Below are 18,048 nucleotides of genomic sequence, written 5' to 3'. Positions count from 1 at the left end.
TTGAACCCAGGTCCTCTGGAAGAACAGCCATTGCTCTTAACCACTGAGCCATCTCTCCAGCCCCAATATCTCCACTTTATTTTTTAAGATCCCGTGTGTGTGTGTGTGTGTGTGTGTGTGTGTGTGTGTGTGTAGACAGGATCTCTCTGTGTCACCCTAGCTATATTGAAGCTTGTTATGTAGGCAAACTGGCCTTGAAGAAGATCCTCATGCCTCTGGCTCCAAAGTGCTGGGATTAAAGTCATGCACCACCACCTCCTCCTAGATGTACTATTTTTAATCACGTGTATATGTGTGTGCCTGTATGTAGGTGTGTGCATGTGAGTGTAGATGCCCTGGGAGACCATAGGCATTGGATCCCCCTGACCTGACAGCGCTTGTGAACATCCAATGTGGGTGCTGGGAACCCAGTTCTAGCCTTCTGCAAGAAAAAGTTCTCTTTACTGCTAGGTCATCCCAGCAATGAAGAGACACGGTTCAATCACCGATTCCGGAGGTCACCAGTTTAGGTAGACTGAGTAGTTTCAGGGATTCTCCTGTCTCTCTCTCCCCAGTCTACTGAACTCAGTGTTTTATGTGGGTGTTGGAGATCAAATTCAGTTCCTCATGCTTGTGTCTTAAGCACTTTACTGACTGAGCCATCTTCCTGGCCTTGCCCTCCCTAATCATCCCTTTCTCATAAGGACATCAGTTACATTGAACGCAGGGCCCCATCCGCACCACATCTATGGTGGTCCCATCTTCTCATAAGGTCATTTTCTGTAGCACTGGGGATATTATTTTGGAGGATATTCATCGACTCATAAGAGATGTGCGCAGGGGGAGGAAGGGGTGGCAGGTGGAGGCGGGGGAAGTAGAGGGAGGCAGGGAGAGGCAAGAGGGGGCAGAGGAGAAGAGTCAGGAATCCTGAGGAAGAGGGGGCAATGATGTCCGGGCGTTGCGCTTCTCTCCCAGGCTCTGCCCCTGCCTCATCTTAACATCTTCAATCCTTACTTTTCTCAGTGCCACCTTTTCAAGTGGACAAATTACCTGGCTTACGTGCAGGAGTAGCCATTGGAATCTCAAGTCCAGAGCCAGTTTGGGAACCCATGAGCTTTTAGAGATGAGACTAGGTTCCCACTCCTGCTGGGAGACGTTTTGACTGGCAGAGAAGGCATGGAACATATGTCCCTTCAGGTTCTAGCTCACTAGTGAGGTCTGTTTCTGGAAAGCAGTTAGTTTGAGGGGAGAGAAGAGCAGATCAAGAAGTCATTTCATCATCAGAGATATTGGGTAAAGAAAGGGGCAAAGGATGAGAATAAAGTGGCAAGAGATGATACAGTGGAGATCTTACCGTCTGGCAGTGAGGGATGCCGGTGGGGCTGGTACGTTTGGGCCGAGTGTGGCAGCTGGGAATTTGCCCTTTCCTCTCTCTTCAGCCATCCGGTGCATCAGAGACATGCACGCCCGCCTTGCTGAGCCTCTGCTGGTGGTGGAGTGGGAGAGCTCCACTCCCGAGGTGGACTCTTGGATGGTGGAGTGGCTCCCAGAAACGGCGGAGTCGGAGTTCTCTGCCCTTTCCTGGGAGTCCGTGTCTCACGTCACAAACTGGACCATCGAGCAAGGTAGCTGGCACAGACCCTGCAGGCTCCCTTGATATGGGATTCGGTTTCACTGAAATCAACTTTTGAATTCTCTTTAAAGCTGTAATGTGAGGGACAGCACTGGAGAAGTTTAGCAATTGTCATAGTTTTCAGCATGTCCCTGGCGAAGCTGGCACAGAAAGCCTGTCCCCAGGTGGGAAGTAAACACAACCTTCTCCATACATGTCAATAGAGACACCGGGAATAATGGTCTTTACTAGATACCCTGTCAGGGCTAATCATAATTTAACACAGAAAAGGGAGTCTTTTAAAATAATGTGAACTCACAATGCATTTTGCCCATATCTATGCTAACTCCTCCCCCTGACTTCTCCCAGATCCACTCCCCATTTTCTCCATACCCCTCACAACTTTCTGTTCCTCCCTTTTTTCCTTTTGTTTTTTAATGACCCACTGAATCTAATTAGTGCTGCCCATATAGGCATAGGCGTGTGGCCATCCACTGGAGAGTGGTTGACCTACCGCAGAGTGGGGTACACACACTTAAGAGAGCTGACTCTCCCCCCACTATCCATCATCAACTGTCCATAATCGTGCCTCAGCTGGGGTGGGGCTCATGAGCTCCTGCCCACTTCATGCTGGAATGTTGACTGGTTTGAACACTTGCACAGTGACCACAGCCGCTGTGAGCTCAACAATGTTGTGCACCTGCCATGCCCAAAAACCCCACAATCTTCACCTTTACCTGAGGAGAGTCCCAGTTATCCTGGGGTGAAACCAGACTTTGGGTACCATTTGTCCTACCTCAGAAGCTCCTTTCTGTCTCAGTGGCCCATTTAAGAGTTAGGCCCCTTCCTCAGCGTCAGACAGAATAAACAGACTTTATTTAAAGAAAGTCCATTCCTCATGTGAGACTTAAGTTAGCTTCACCTGGGATGTCTCAGCACTCTGGCTGTGTCCAGGTACTTCATGGCATCTATATTAAGAACACGCTAGCCAGGCATGGTGGCATGTATTTATAGCCCCGGCCCTCTGGAGGAGGCTGGGTAGAGTGGAGAATCTTGAGTTTAAGACTATCCTGGGCTATATCATGAGACTTTGTCTCCAAAAACAAACCAAAAGCCATATAAAGTAACACTAGCAGATAGAGGAGCTAGAATTCAAGGTATTTTCGTATATACTGTTGTCAGAAGGGTTATATTTTATTCAGCAAGTGCCCAAATCATATGATACAATCAGCAATGGAGGAGGAAGGACTGGCTTCTCTCCCTGTTCATGATGGGGCTGTAAATTTTATTAGAACTGTCCTCAGTTTAGTTCTGGGAGTTAGACCATTTTAGAACAGAAGAGATGGTAGAGACCATCTTACCTAGAAACAGAATGTCTTCTGCGGGGCGTAGTCCTTCGTTTCCTCTGTTCTCCATTATGTGTACTTATGCAGTTTTTTTTCTCTCTCTCTCCATCCCCCTCTTACCTCAAGATAAATTAAAGCCTTTTTTGTGCTATAATATATCAGTGTATCCAGTGCTGGGACAAGAAGTGGGCCAGCCATATACCATCCAAGCTTACGCCAAAGAAGGAGGTACGTGTTGCTCAACCTTGGCGGAAGCCCACTTTTGTGAATTCAGATGCTGGGTTGTCATCAGGTCCAATTCTACCACAGCTTAATCTTCCCTTTCAAACGTGTTTGGCACACCTGGACCCAGTTACAGCATCATTAGATTTCAAAGGTGGGCAGATATAAATAAAGAGTTCAACAGACCTGGTCACTTCCCCCTTTACAAAGGGGAAATCGAGGTTCACAGAGGCGAAACTCCTTGCCTGACGGCACAACACAGCAGCAACTAGCGCTGGAACCAAAGTTAGCGTTAATGAAGATCAATCCAGGAAGCCCATCAAGTTCATCAGATACTCGTTGAAAGTGATTCTCTGTGAGTGTGTGCATGCTGGCCGTGTGTGTTTTGGTGCACATGTGTGGAGGCCAGATGTCAAATCTCGCTTGTCATTTCTTGGGAGCCATCCACCTTCTTGATTTTTTGAGACTGTCTCCCTGGGACCTGGGGCTTCCCCACCAGTCTAGGCTGGTTTGCCAGCAATCCCCAGAGATCTGCCTGTCTCTATCGCTTCAGCTCTGATATTACAAGCCAAGTCACCATGGCCAGCTTAACTGGACCTCAGGATTGCATGGCAAACGCTTTAGCCACTGGGCTGATGTCTTGCAGCCTCCGGGATATCTTTTAAGTGCTGGGTGGTGGTGGCACACGCCTTTAATCCCAGCACTCGGGAGGCAGAGACAGGTGGATCTCTGTGAGTTCGAGACCAGCCTGGTCTACAAGAGCTAGTTCCTGCACATTGCTCAGATTGTTTTTCATCTTTTTGAAAGTTAGCATCTTCTAGCTTCAACGCTGGCAACTGTCTCCTGATGTATACAGTTCGGCCAGGGAGGTTAGCCTTCAGCTGATCATAGCTGTGCTTTACATATAGAAATGAAAGCTGGGTGATCATTGGAATGGGGGACCTATAAGAAAGCACATTTTCTTGGTGCTTTGAAATTCCTTGTGGTCATATATGATAGGCCTGACTGAAAACAAAAGAAACAACCTGTACAAACTAGTTGATGCATCCACCTTATTTCACCCCCAGCATTTCAGGTCTTACTTGAACAATGGTAGCAACTCTGGGGTAGGTGCGGATCTTCCTGGGTGGGATTCAATCTTTGTGGTTTTTTTTTTTTTCATCTCCCTGTCCTCTGAAGCTCCATCCGAAGGTCCTAGGACCAGGGTGGAGAACATCGGTCTGAAGACAGCCACAGTCGTATGGGAAGAGATTCCCAAGAATAGAAGAATGGGATTTATCAATAACTACACCATATTTTGCCAAGCTGAAGGTGAAAAAGAATTCTGTAAGTGTTCTCAAGCTGAGCAAACTCAATCGGCCCCTCTCCCCAGATGATGTGACTTAGACCTGACACAGGAGGGGACTTCCAGGGCTATGATCTGTACCTTACACACATACCTAGCCTCTTTGTACCTCTCTGCATGTAGAGTCAAGAGCACCACCTCATGAAATAGTTGAAAGAGTTTAAAGAAGAATGTAGGCAAGCCCCCTAAAGAGGAATGGGGGTCGCTGAAGTGATTTCTCCTGCTCAGTCACGGAATGGTTTGACCCACCCCCTCAGACTCCCACGACCATTATTCCTAGCGGGATCCACCCAGCTTAAGGAGTGGGTTCATGTGCGGGGACAGACTTTGTCTGGTGGCACTGCCTGGCTGCAGAGCTCTACCACCCACTACCCTGGGTGCTTCATTTTAAGTCCACAGTATCTCCTGGCACCGTAAACTCTGGGCTATGTTTGGATTCTCATTTAGGTTAAATTTGATTTTGTTATGGTAGGGTATACATAATGTAAAAATTAGCACTAAACATTTTTAGATCTTAAGAACGTTTATCGTATTGCGTAGCCATCACCTTTCTCTGTTTCTTCTCCCTATGAGAGCTCTGTATTCTTTAATCAGTGGCTCCCATTTCCCTCCCCCCACAGCCTCTGGAAACTACCAGACTGTCTACTCATTGCGTGCTCAGATTATTTCAAAGACATAATCGGGGCTGCGGGGGCAGCTCAGAGTCCAAGCACTTACCCAACATGCACGAGGCTCTGAGTTCACTGCAAAATAAGATAAATAAATCTTACAGTGTATATCTCATTTAGAAAACTATTTTTCTCTAGTCACTAAGGATATGAAGCAGCCCTCTGTATAGTCATTAGCCGCTTGTCCATCTTCTTCAGAGAAATATCCTCTTAACTTCTTCACCCATTTTAACATTGGGTTGTCTTTGTGGTTTTGAGTTATGAGTTCTTTATATTGTGGGTACAAGCTCCTTATTAAATATATAACTTACAAATATTTTCTTAATTTTGTAGATAGTTGTTCCAGTCTTACACTGTCTTTTGATGGACAAAGGCATTTTAATTTTAATGAAGTTCAGATTACTATTGTTTTATATAGTTGCTCATGCTTGGGTATCATATTTTTAAAAACCATTCACAATTTAAAGTTGTGACTTATTTATTTTGGCTTTTGAAGAGTTTTATACTTTTAGCTCTTATATTTAGGTCTTTGTTCCATCTCGATGGACTTGAATTAAGCAAAAGTTGAGAGAGGGCTGGCTAGAATTTCAGGCCAGGGCTCTGAGGGTCAGCACTAATGCGCACTTTCAGTTTGGCTTGCTGAACTGTTCAGCTTCTGTCTCTCCCTCCAGCCAAGACAGTTAACTCACAAGTCCTGCAGTATGACCTGGAGTCTTTGACACGAAGGACCTCTTATACCGTATGGGTTGTGGCCAACACTGGAGCTGGGGGGACCAATGGGGAAACTATAAACTTCAGGACCTCGTCAATCAGTGAGTACCAGCTTCAGGCCTCCGCGTGGAGTTTCCCTTGGGTGGGAGATGCCATTTGGCAAGAGCCGGAAAGCCAGCAGAATGCAGCAGAGCATGAAGCCTTGTGCTCTCTCTGGGTCGGCCACCTCCCTGAAAGAGGAACACCAAGGAGCTGCAGAGGAGCAGGCGCACTGAGGGCTGAGTAAGACAGACTGCTCACTTTGCTTCTCCTTCCTGATAGGCAGCCCCCCAATAGCCTTTGGGAAAGCAATCAACTTCAGCCTCAGCCATGAATAGTTCCAGGGCAGGCTGTCATCCCCTCACGCTCGCTAGTTCCTAAATGTCAGGGGTTGTGCAACAGAACCTCGGAAGAAAAAACTGGCCGATCAGAGGTCACCGGTGAACAGGAAGAGAGACTCAGTGTCACCATCGGTGGGGTTTTTGAGCAAAAAGATGTGTGTGTGTGTGTGTGTGTGTGTGTGTGTGTGTGTGTGTGTATTCAGCTTACCAGCTTTTACTTTGAAAACACGGAGAGCAAGAAGACCTTGATAGATTAACAAGCATGTAAAATGTAGTGGTTCATATGGTTGTTGGCTAAGGGAGATAGGTAGTAGGAAGGCAGTGGATGTGTTCTAGATGAAGGAAAAAGAAGGGAAAAGCCTGCTCTACAGAGCGTGTTCCAGGATGGCAGGGGCTACCCAGGAGGACCCTGTTTCAGAAAACTGGAAAAACAAAACACACGGAACACGGTTAGGTTTTGCAATAACGAGTACAAGCCAAGAAAAGAGTCTTCTTGTGCGTCTCAAAATCCTTTTGTGATTCATACTCCCCAAAAGCATAAAACAGACGGTGCCTCTGGGAACCACGAGCAGAGCATCTGCCTTTGCACAGAAAGCATGTTCTCCTCCATGGACGAGCAATGTCATCTTGGCATTCTCTTTGATGCTGCCTTTGAAAAATTCTTTTAAAAAAAATCATGCTGTGTTTTCAGAGCACTGGATACAAGTTGGGCAGATCATGGTATTTTCTCTCAGGATCAAGCTGAGAACAAGATCCTGTGTCGGAGCCTAGGATTTCCCTCTTTGGTTTGTAGATTAGATTACAGACCACTCAACTTCCGTTCACCCCACCTTTTTTTTTTTTCTTTTGAAAATGTGTGTAGCTGAGTGAACTTACGTGGACCACATACAGAAGAGGGTTCGCATCACCGGGAACTGGAGTTATAGGCAGTTGTGAGCAGCCATGTGGGTGTTGAGAGCTGGACCTGGGTCTTCTGCAAGAGCAGCTAGTGTTCTTACCTGTCTCTCAGCCCTCTACAAGACACTCAGACACAGAGGTCACAGTTTCAAGTTCTACATTCCCTGTAGAAAACCCACCGGTCACTGCCCGCCCCTTGCCTCCTTTCACTCCCTGCCTCTGTTTCTCTCACTTGCTCCTTCTCCAAGGCTTGTGCATCTCCTGGAGTGCTTTTCTCTGTAGTGGTGCAGGGCAGCTCTTTCTCGTGAGCATACCTAACCATGGTGCTATATGCCAGCCTCGGCACGCAAGAGGTAGAGGCAGGAACATGGGAGGTGTAAGGCTAGATCAGTCTACATGGTGAGTTCAGGCCAGTGTGGGCTACACAATGAGGCAGACCCTATCTAAAAAATTAAATAAATGATACATAAATGCAAAATTAAGTTGTTAACCTCCCTCCACCTTACCCTCTATTCTGTTTTAGATTCTGTAGAAGAACAAAATGGATATGGTTTATGTAGGTGGAGTCTAGGTTTTCCAACAGTGGTCATCAGCATGCTGTCCAAACAGAGACCCTGGGAGCCACTCAGTTTTAGAATAAGATCTGGGTTAATTATACAGTCCCTGTCTAAAGCTGGAGGCCTGGAAGCTCTCTGGAGAGTTGTTAGAGTGAGTCCATGTCCAAAGCCTAGCTAAGCTGAAGTCTGAAATCCATGGGTAATGCCTCTAGCAATCAACATTCAGGCTTAGGAAGAAGGGAACTTGCCCTTGCTGACTGGCTTTCTCTTTTTCCACTTTTATCCTATTCGGGTCCCTGAATGTTGGTACTGCTGACATTCATGGTGGGTCTTCCCCTAAGCTGCTCTCCAGTTCAGTCTCTCTGAACACACCCTCACAGAGACACAGAAGCACACTTTTACTGTTCTGTAGGCATCCCTCCATCCAGGCAAATCAATAGTTAGATTAAGTGTCAGAGTTTTACTGTGTGTGTCTTTCTACCCCAGCATATAAGAACCAGTGAGTAAGGATCTGGTATTTCTTGCTTTCTTATTTGTTTTATTTCTCAGAATGATGTCTGGCCAATAGCTATGCTCAGTAAGTCCTGACTGAATGAATGAAGTTGAAAGATGACCCTGGTGAACACATCTATCAGTATATAATGTGTAATGCTTGAAGATGTCATGACGAAGCCCGTTGTTCTGTATAAGTGATATATACTTATACAAAAGAAAAATATCAACATTTATCATATCACATGGGGGAAAGACAGCTAGATGGGGAACCAAAATTCCAATGGTTTTAATAGAAAGAAATTGAATTCAAGTAGAAGAAAACTAATGAGAGATGTTGCTGAGGCTAAAAGAAAACGTTATTTGATTTTTGTCAATGAATCGGGGAAGTATATTGACAATGGTATTTTGTTCTCTTTGTTGCAAAGGTGTCTTTGAAATTATCCTCCTGACATCTCTGGTTGGAGGAGGCCTTCTCCTCCTTAGCATCTTCACGGTGACGTCTGGTCTCAAAAAGCCAAAGTGAGTTTCTAATCGAAAGTGATTATCTTTAAAATGAGCAGCAGAGGGGCTGGCGAGATGGCTCAGCGGTTAAGAGCACTGACTGCTCTTCCAGAGGACCTGGGTTCAATTCCCAGCACCCACAAGGCAGCTCACAACTGTCTGAAAATGCAGTTCCACGAGATCTGACACCTTCACACCAATGCACATAAAATAAAGTTAAATCAATCATTAAAGAATTTAAAATAAAATAAAATAAAATGAGCAGCAGAAAGCAGTGGAAGGCGCCGTGGCCCTGGTATCAGAGGGCGTTCCTTCCTGAGGGGGTGGCATTCATTCATTCCTTTGGCTCATCTTTGTGGAAATGATTACAGGGCACACCCTCGGACTCATCAGAACTCTAACAAACAAGAAGACGTATTTGTTCAGGTCTGTACACCAAGTCTAGATTCCTCTGAGACCAGGGAGTACCAGCTGCCCCATAGGCTCTTTCTGTCAGTGTCTGTTTATTACCTGACGCTGGTGTGGAGAGGAGACTGAGCCCTGGGATCAGGGCGTTAGCCAGCTGGGTGGGAACAGAGACCTGTTCTTTGTGGTGCAGAGTTGGAAGGCTGGCTGCAGGCACATTTGTCCTGCTTGCTCTTGCCAGTGTGGGGGAAATGTTTGTCTTTAGCATCTTGTATTACTCCCTGCAGTGAGCCTTATGCTGCCCCAGTTTCTCCCTGGTAGAGCACTCTAGAGTGGCCCTTGAGCTTCCTCTGCCCAGCAGCTGTGATTCATTCGTGATTAAGCACACGTCAACGTCAACACATCAATTACCAACAGTGTGGTGAGGCCAAGTCACAGCCCAGGTTTTTGTACACCGTGCTCTTGAGTAACCAGCTTTAATCTTGGCACATGTCAAAATCAGGTCCTGCCCCAAGGGCGTCTGACTCAGAGTTCTGGGATAAGACTAGGGATCTGGATTTTGATTACTTGGTGATACTGGTGCTGAAGTTGGGAACATGCTTTGGGGACCACTATGTAGAAGCGTGGGTGGTTAGTATATTAACTGCTCCCAAGAATATATTTGCCAAGAGTGGCTGTAATTCAGTTTCCATCATCAGGACAGGGGTAGGGATGCAGGGGTGATGGAAAAAGGAAGGTAAGGACATAATTACATGGGGGAAGCATGCATCTCCTGTGGTATCCCATAGACAACTGCTTCATATTTCCTGCCAGGCTAGAGTGTGGAAGTTTACACTTATTGAATAGGGAGCTATGCAGTTACCTTCTGTCATTCCTTTTCTATTGCTAAGATAAGACACTGTGCCAAGGCAGCTTATAAACGTTTTATTTGAGACTTCCAGTTTCAGAGGGTTAGAGTCCATGATGGTTACAGCAGGGAGCGTGCCAGGAGGCTGAATGGGCTCTGGAGCAGGATCTGAGCGCTCACATCTCGAGGCACAGCCGTATGAGACCGATATGGGTGGGCTTCTGAAACCTCAAGGCCTGCCCCCAGTGACACACCTCTTCTTACAAGGTCACAGTTCTACCAACTGGGGTCCAGGTATTCGAACATATGAGCCTGTGGGGGACATTCTAATTCAAATAACCATGCTCTTCTTGAACAGGGAGTCACACAGTTGCCTTTAGAAAGCCTTGCCCTTAGCTCAGCCACACACTACACATGGACTCGAGCTTACCTCCTTTTCTAAAATCTCATCTTTTAATAGCTGGTTGACTCGTCTGTGTTGTCCTGATGTTCCCAACCCTGCTGAAAGTAGTTTAGCCACATGGATCGGAGATGATTTCAAGGTACACGCTGCTGGGTTTTGTCTAGGAAACTGTAGGCTGGCTGGGGGAGGTGGAGCGGGTGGATGGGCATGGGAGAGGCTTTCCTCGGGGTTCATCGAGAAAGAACTGAAGTCTGAAAGGCCCAAGAAACAGCTGAAAGGGCAACTGGAATCAGCCTTCCTGCCATGACTTTCACCCTTCCCTCGGGGCTAGAGGAAAGAGCATCATCAGGGCCTGAGGTGTTCCCAACATAAAACCAGTCCTGAAGGTTTAACAGACTTGGCTCTGTGATGGGGAACATGAGGGCCTGACTGTCAATTCTGTGGTCATTCAGAGACACAGGGTGCTGGGGAAAGTGGTAACCCAAGGGCATCTTTCCGATGGAGAGAGTTAGAGTCAAAAATTATTTAATTGGCAGTAGCGTTTCCTTATATATTTTTCCAAGTAGAAATCCTCCTTTTAAGTATGTTTTTAAATAGGAAACTTGAAAAATGCCTAAGTTATGATTTCCCCCTTAAAAGTAAATCAGCTCAGTGGACCATAGCTCTTAAATCCTTATTATTGAATGCCCTTTCATAGGTTTTCCTTGATGCAAGAATTTAAAATGTTAGTCTTTTTTTTTTCAACTCAGAATTTATTTTTCTAAAGGGGCATTTTTGTAATGAACTGTTTCTGTTCCCTCCTTTTCTTGTGTTCTATGTTGGCCCCTTTGTTCTCCTGTTTATTAAGTCAATGAAATGTACTCTGCAGAGTGTGCAGGTCAGGCCTCTGCAGCATGCACTGGCTAATTCTCAACTGCCTGCCGGGCGCGGGCCAGCAGGAGACAAAGATGGCAGAGCCCTGCCCTGTTGTCGGGTGGCCTTGGATTTCCTGATGGTGTCTACCTTTATGGTTTCCCCCTAAGGGTTCTCATCTCACCTGGAGCTTTGCAGATACGCTGTGGAAGAGAGACTTGAACTCTCTAGAGGGAGTGTGGGCCCTGGGGTGCTGCTCCTCAGCTCCTGAGGAAGTGGGGGGGGTCACCATCTGGACCAGTGAGAGATGTGGGGGGCTGTACATGGGGGCAGGGAGTCTGTGTCCCAAATCTAATGATTCAGCTCTGCCGTTTGCACTCCTCACGTGACTCCCGGGGTGTTTGCCCCCTTTTCTTTCTGTAGAGAAAGTCCAGTCCGAAGGAGTCTGACAACCCTGGGAGCACAGAAGACAGGATCCTAAAACCATGCTCTATCCCCGCTGACCTCATTGACAAGTTGGTGGTAAACTTCGAAAACTTTCTGGAAGTCCTTTCCGCAGAGGAAGCTAGGAAAGGTCAGGAGAGCATTCTGGGAGGAGAGGCCAATGAGTATGTGACCTCTCCGTCGAGGCCTGACTGTCCCCCAGGGGGAAGCTTTAAGAGGCCCCCTGCAACCGAGGTTATTCCTGGAGACACCCATAACCAGGGTTTGGGAACAACTGAAGAGACATACACAGAATTCGATGAGCAACTTCTGTCTTCCCGTCGGAGTCCAGGACCAGAGCCTCTCAGTGAGGAGCGACCTCCGAATCCGTATCTGAAAAATTCAGTGACCACCAGGGAGTTTCTTGTGCATGGAAATATCCCAGAGCACACCAAGAGAGAAATCTAAGCGCCGCTGAGGAGTGAGCCCTCGCAGACTGCGTGGGTCCCTTCCCTAGCAAAGACACCGCGAGACTTCCAGAAGTCTTCTTTGGCCCCTCCCCATTCGTTTTGCTGCTAAGTCTCTAGGAACATGGTGACACAGATGTCAACTTGTTCTAGGAAGAAGGAAGTGCTTTACAAAGAAAATCAAGTCACTTTCTTCCAAGTACTCTCGCCCAGCCCCTTTGAGACAATGACTTCGAGAGAAGGACCCAGTTTCAGATCCTAAAGGACGAAGTTACCCAGCCACTGCTGAAGCTGCCCTGAGGGTTCCAGGACGGTTGTTTGGTTGGTACTTGATTCCTGTGGGAATCTGATCTCTACCCTTCCTCACCCTGTTCCTGAACAAGATTTCTCCCTTTGGTGCAGAGGCCAGGAAGTGGAGTGGCTTCCTAATGGTTTGCCAGGCTCCTTAGCCCTTGCTCCATCTCAAGGGTCTTCCTCATGCCCTTCCTAGGACTCTTCACCACCAATTTATATTTAGTTTTTTATTTTTGCAACACTCGGGGATGAACCCAGCAGGGTCTTGTTTATGTTAGGCAAGTGTTCTCCACATCCCATCCGCCCCAGGTTTATTACACACCGACAGCTAGTAAATCAGGAAATGGGAGACGCTCCAGAAAGGCACTGGTCTGGACCGTGGGCTAGGCAGCAGGTATGCCTGCTCTGTTGGCCATTTCTCTTCTGGCTTGCGCCGTATCTGGTAGTAGAAGGCACCAAACATTGCAGTGGCTGTTGTTCAGAGACACTGCCTCTCACGCTGGCGTGGAGCCCAGGAATGCTTACTGAGCAGACTGGAAAAGGTCTCTCCCAGCCACACACAATCAGGGCCTGGGAGCACACAGTGCTCAGCAACTTCACTGCTGTGTCCTGAGACCTCTGCCCCTTTGCTATAGCCAAGCACAGAGCTCGTGACCAGAGGGAGTGTGTGTGTGTGTGGGGGGGGGGGGGGTATTTGCTTGGGCCTGTGCAGCTGTGCACAGTAGTGGGCCGATCCCTGGGAACCTGATGAGATCACAGTGGGCGGGACAGTGGCTGAGTGACAGGAGGTGATGGGCAGCCAGGAAGCAAGAAGAGTTTGAGTAGGCGGTGCTTGGGTTACAGACATACATTTCACAAACCACCATTCAGTTGTGCAAATGCGTCGCTTTCCTTTCCTCTCAGTAGAATTCATCTCTAGCCCAAGACCCTGACATTTCGAGATAATGACAGACCAATGTTGCTGTCAAGACTTGACCTCCCCAGTCCTCCCTGGGACGGATTCTGAGGATGTTTGAGAGCCTGGTGTCTGCAGGGCTGCATTTGAAGTCTTCTAGAGTCATGTGTTTGTCCAGACATGGTTTGATAGTGGATTCACGCATTTGTCCTTTTGGGTCATCAGTCACTTGGCTGCAATCTTACTGTGGGCACAGGAAGTTGAGGCTGCTTCCCAAAGCCTCCCTCCCTCCATAGGCCATTTAAAAATTGTGTCTCAGTGGCTGCAGTCTTCCCCAGCCCCGCCCTTTGTCCCTAGTGAAGGTTTATAGGTCAGGGAACCAGGGAGGGACCTGAGGGGACCCGACTCTCATTTTGGAGATCACCCTCCTATCCCTTGTCTTGCCCTCAAGCCTAGAAAGTGATTTAACCAAAGGGCCATTTGATCCTAGGCCACCCTGAACCCGTTCCCTTCCTGCTGTGTAGCTCAGCACAGCTCCTCAGAGCCTCTCCCCCAGGAATCCCTGACTGGAGAGGCTCAACTCAGCCTTCCAGCTTGACCTGGGGAGGGATAATGAAGGGCCCTCCTACACCTCTTCTCTCTGACCCTTCAGCCTCTAGCTGGGGATCATGGGAGGTTAGTGGAGCTGGTGAAGTCTCAAGAGGGTCACAGAAAAAAAAAGGCATGATGATGCTTTTGAATCTTAAGCCCACGAACAGTGGAGAGAGAGAAAAAGAGAGGTGGAGAGAACACACATGTGTGCAAACACACACACACACACACACAAAATGCCCTCTGCCTACCTCTGCTACCCTGGCATCACAGATGCCAGCGGCATCCTGGGTTGTCTTTTGCACCAGCTGTTCTGCCCCCTTCTGTTTCATTTCAGCCTCCCTGGTCTGCCCTCCCCTTTTTTCAGGTGCTATCTCCACTTCTTTTCAGTTTTTTCTCTCCCTCTCGGCCTCCTTGTGCCACACCCCTGATTTACCTTCGTTGCCCTTGGTGGGTAGGATTGTTGAAGGCCCTGTGTTGTCCCAGGTGGGCTTTGGGGTGGTCCCAGCAGAGCCAGCTCTAGGGACAGTTGGTTTTCTTTTCACATTGCATTCTCCAGGCGGAATCACAGGATGCAGGCTCAGAGGCCATGACGGATTCCTCTCCTGAATCCACTCACCATAGACATCCACTCTTAGCATCCAGGGGTTTGCTCCCTGGGTAAAGAAGGCCATCTGTGTTTTCTCTCTTTTCTGTCAAAGAAAAAGGATGAGCCAGCCAATGTAGGAGCCAGCCATGATAAGCTAAATAGAAACAGACCACCCAAAGGAAGTTCTTTACTTCCAACCATTATCACCTGCCAGTGTAGGACTCAGCCATCCTTAAGTTTAATGGAGGCCTGCGGCTCAGTAGTTTACCCTGAAACAACACCGGGTTGCAGGAAGAACCACAGACTGAGATTACCTGAGCACCACCCAAGAGCAGACCATCCAAAGGAAATGCCTAACGTTCTAATCTGAAATTAAAATTTCAGGGCTTGCAAATGAAGCTTACTGGAGGAGGGGCTAACCATGCCTCATTTACCTATTATCTGTGGCTGCTCCCCTTTCTGCCCATTTGCAACTTCAGTAACTGGCAGAGACTTAGGATGATGGCAGAGCCTGTGGTGTATCCCATTTGCCCCTTTGTCAAAGCTCCGGGGGACTTCTGCTCCTGTGTAGGGCTCAGACATCATTAACTCTGAACTAGCTGCTAAATAAAAAAAAAAAAAAAAAAAAAAAAAAAAAAAAAAAAAAAAAGCAAGGCACTGGGAGGCGGCTTAGCTGATAATTGTGTTTGTCAAACAAATGTGAGTACCTGAGCACAAATTCCCCAGGACCCACATAAAAATCTGGGTGTCACCATGGATGTTTATAACGTCAGGACTGCAGGGTGGAGACGGGAGCGTTCCTGGGGTGCGCTAGCCTCCAGCCTGGCTTTTCATTCAGCGACAGACCCTGTCTCAAGGGAACAAGACAGAGAGTGATGAAGGAAGACACCCAGCCTCCCTTTCTGACCTCTGGGCACATGCATGGGCACACATCATACACATATGTAGGCACACAACCCACAACAAAACCAGGATATCTTTCTGGTTTTCTAGTTGAGCACCTGGCTCCTGTAGAAGGGCACACACTGGGGGCCCAGCCCTTATCAGTCCCTATCCTCTACCCAGCCCTGTGGAGAGCTGGCATCTATTTGTCATCTGTTTGTCGTTTGTACTGGTTGTTCTCAGTCAGGGTGAGTTTGCCCTCCCGCCTACAACGTCAGAGGAGCCATGCCTGGAGATGCTCTGACTGCCGTGGCTGAGATGGGTGCTACTGGCATCTAGTGGGCAGCAGCCAGCAGGGCTGAAATCTTGCCTACAGGGCACGACCAGCCTCATCCTCGTGGCTAAGGAACTGGTCTCCAGATGCCAGCAATGCTGGGGTGGAATGCTTAGAACAGCCGCCCTAACGTCCATGTGTTTGCACGCTGTGGCTTCTGAGGCAGTCCTTAGTCAACACTGTTGTGCTGAACATCTTTTTAGTCCAGGGAGTGACTATGATAAACATCTTTGTTCAGGGGAGCTTTTCTTACTTTTGTCCTGTCTACTTGGAGCTGTTTACAAAGCTGAATTTGCTGAAGGTTTTATGATCACATCTTTCCTGATATGACTTCTTAAGGCTACAGTGATTTTTGGTGCTATCAGAGATGCCTGAGGGGTAGTTGGTACTTTTCCATTGACAGCCTGCTCTTTCACTGCTGTGAGCTTGATTTTGCTTTTGTTAATTGTTTTTTGAGAACGTTAACTATGATAAGTGTCCCTTTAAGAGACAAGCCCCGTCCATTCCCTCCCCCACCCTCCTCCGAGGCAAGGGGATCTTCTCTCCATCCAGCTTGAGTTTCTTTGTTCCCATCTCTCTCCCAAAGAGGAAGCTTCTCCTCTCCTCTCCTCCTCCACTCCCCCTCCTGTTTCTCTTTCTTTCTCTGCCTCTCTTTGACTTCCCCCTTCCCCTTTTCCCTTTCCCCTCCATAACCCACTAAATAAATACCCACTTCCTCTGCATGGTGTACCCATCTATCTCTGTCTCTCGCCCGTAGGTGGCTCCCTACCTGGGACCTGCTGGCCCTCGTGGCCTGCTGCTGCATCCCTCGGGGAACTGCAGTGTTTTATCTAAACCATAACAATAAGTCCTATCTATAATCAGTTATGTGGTGTTGGTGTCTTGCCCTCTTATTATGGGGGTCTGGGAGAATGGAGCCTAGAGAGGACACTACAGGTCCTCATTCCCTCTGCACATTGGGGTCAGTGGAGAGTTTTTACACAAGCACAAACAGCGCCAGCCCATGGTGCAGGAGCCCAGAGGTCACAACTGCCCCTCTGTATTGAGTTCTGTGTGCAGAGTCCTGAGCAAGGGACGTGCCCTGAGCTGCCACGAAGGATCTAGAGGAAGCTGAGTCAGCAGGGGCTTCCAGAGCTCTTCAGAGAAGGTGGGATACATATATTGCCAACTTCACTCATAGACATGGGGTCTTTTATCCTTCTCAACTATTATGAATGGGGCAAGATGGGAGAGAACTGTCTTGAGGCCTAGACTTGAAATGAAAATAAAATAAAAATACGCAAACCAGAAAAATTACAGAGTCCGATGATTGCAGCAGAAATCATTCTGCATCCCTGGAGGTTGGGCATGTCTGCTTCTCCACAGATTTATTATGTGTCTGGGTAATGTATGACTCTGTGGTGCAGCGTGGGGAGGAAGACATGCGGACTGCTACAGGGGGGAACATTCCAGGTACTTCATTGTCAACATGTTTGTATTTGACCATCCGTGTAATAAAGACATAAGACCGCCTTTGTAATTTTCTATACGTCTAAGGTTTCACCTCCTTCATTCTGTCATCCGTTAACCTGGCCAGGTGTGATGGTGCAGAGGGGGAGGCAGCGGCAGGAGGATTGCTGCAGGTTTGAAGCCAGTCTTGTCTACACAGAAAGACAGCCATGATTGCAGAGAGCAAGGGCAGCCCACAGTGAACAGAGATCAGGGCGTGTGGTGGTGGAGGGATGAACCCCAGGTGACCAGGACTCCCCAGGTCGTCACGTCGCTGTTCCTCCTCCCAGGAATCCCGTCTTCCACGAAGTCTCCTGTCAGCTGAGCCCCTTCATTACTATTGCACATCATCATCATCAATTTAATTAAGCAAACATAATTATTTTAGAGTCGTATCGGTTGGAAGTCCAATCGGGTCTCTCTGGGCCCTAGTCACAGCTGCGCCACGTTCTGGAGAAGCATGTTGACCCTTCCTAGCTTCTAGAATGTGCCCTCCTCTGCCAGGGCCCACAGATGTGAGTCTGTTCCACCTTTACCAGAGGTCAGAGAGTGCGAGCTTGTTTTGCTCTTTCAAAGTTGTTGACAAGTGGCTACAAAACAGGAGGTCCTGACCTCGAGTGGCTAAGTAGTATTTTGAGTGCAGAGGTGTATGAGCTCCAGCTTGACCAAAGGCCAGAGATGCTCTTGAATGAAGTCTGTTGCTCCCCCTCCCATTTTGGAGTGGGGTATGAAAAGACGTGGAAAATAAAGGGGCGGCTCAGTGTTCACTGAATTTCCCTCCCGATGCTGTTCTGTGTTCTGTCTCTTATTTTTCTCTTATCTCTGTTCACTTTTAATAATTCTAATCTTCATTCTGCTACATTGG

The 18,048-nt window shown here is 47.8% G+C and overlaps 1 protein-coding gene across 4 annotated transcripts in view; it reads left to right on the top strand.

Annotated features, from left to right (window-relative positions):
- Il31ra (interleukin 31 receptor A) overlaps window positions 1–13,070 on the top strand; it is a 40,435-nt gene extending 27,365 nt beyond the window's left edge. For all 4 annotated transcript variants that reach the window (XM_050152752.1, XM_050152751.1, XM_050152750.1 and 1 more), the window contains 7 exons: window positions 1,419–1,604; window positions 3,064–3,165; window positions 4,339–4,485; window positions 5,844–5,984; window positions 8,638–8,731; window positions 10,426–10,507; window positions 11,644–13,070. In XM_050152752.1, the coding sequence (XP_050008709.1) occupies window positions 1,419–1,604; window positions 3,064–3,165; window positions 4,339–4,485; window positions 5,844–5,984; window positions 8,638–8,731; window positions 10,426–10,507; window positions 11,644–12,111 (1,220 nt within the window). In that variant the 3' untranslated portion in view covers window positions 12,112–13,070. The remainder of the gene's footprint in view (window positions 1–1,418; window positions 1,605–3,063; window positions 3,166–4,338; window positions 4,486–5,843; window positions 5,985–8,637; window positions 8,732–10,425; window positions 10,508–11,643) is intronic.
- The last annotated feature ends 4,978 nt before the right edge of the window (window positions 13,071–18,048 follow it).

The sequence above is a fragment of the Alexandromys fortis genome, unplaced genomic scaffold (assembly GCF_014885135.2).
Source record: "Alexandromys fortis isolate MF-2015 unplaced genomic scaffold, M_Fortis_MF-2015_v1.1 scaffold_73, whole genome shotgun sequence".
NCBI lineage: Eukaryota > Metazoa > Chordata > Mammalia > Rodentia > Cricetidae > Alexandromys > Alexandromys fortis.
This window is presented reverse-complemented; position numbering and strand designations above follow the sequence as displayed.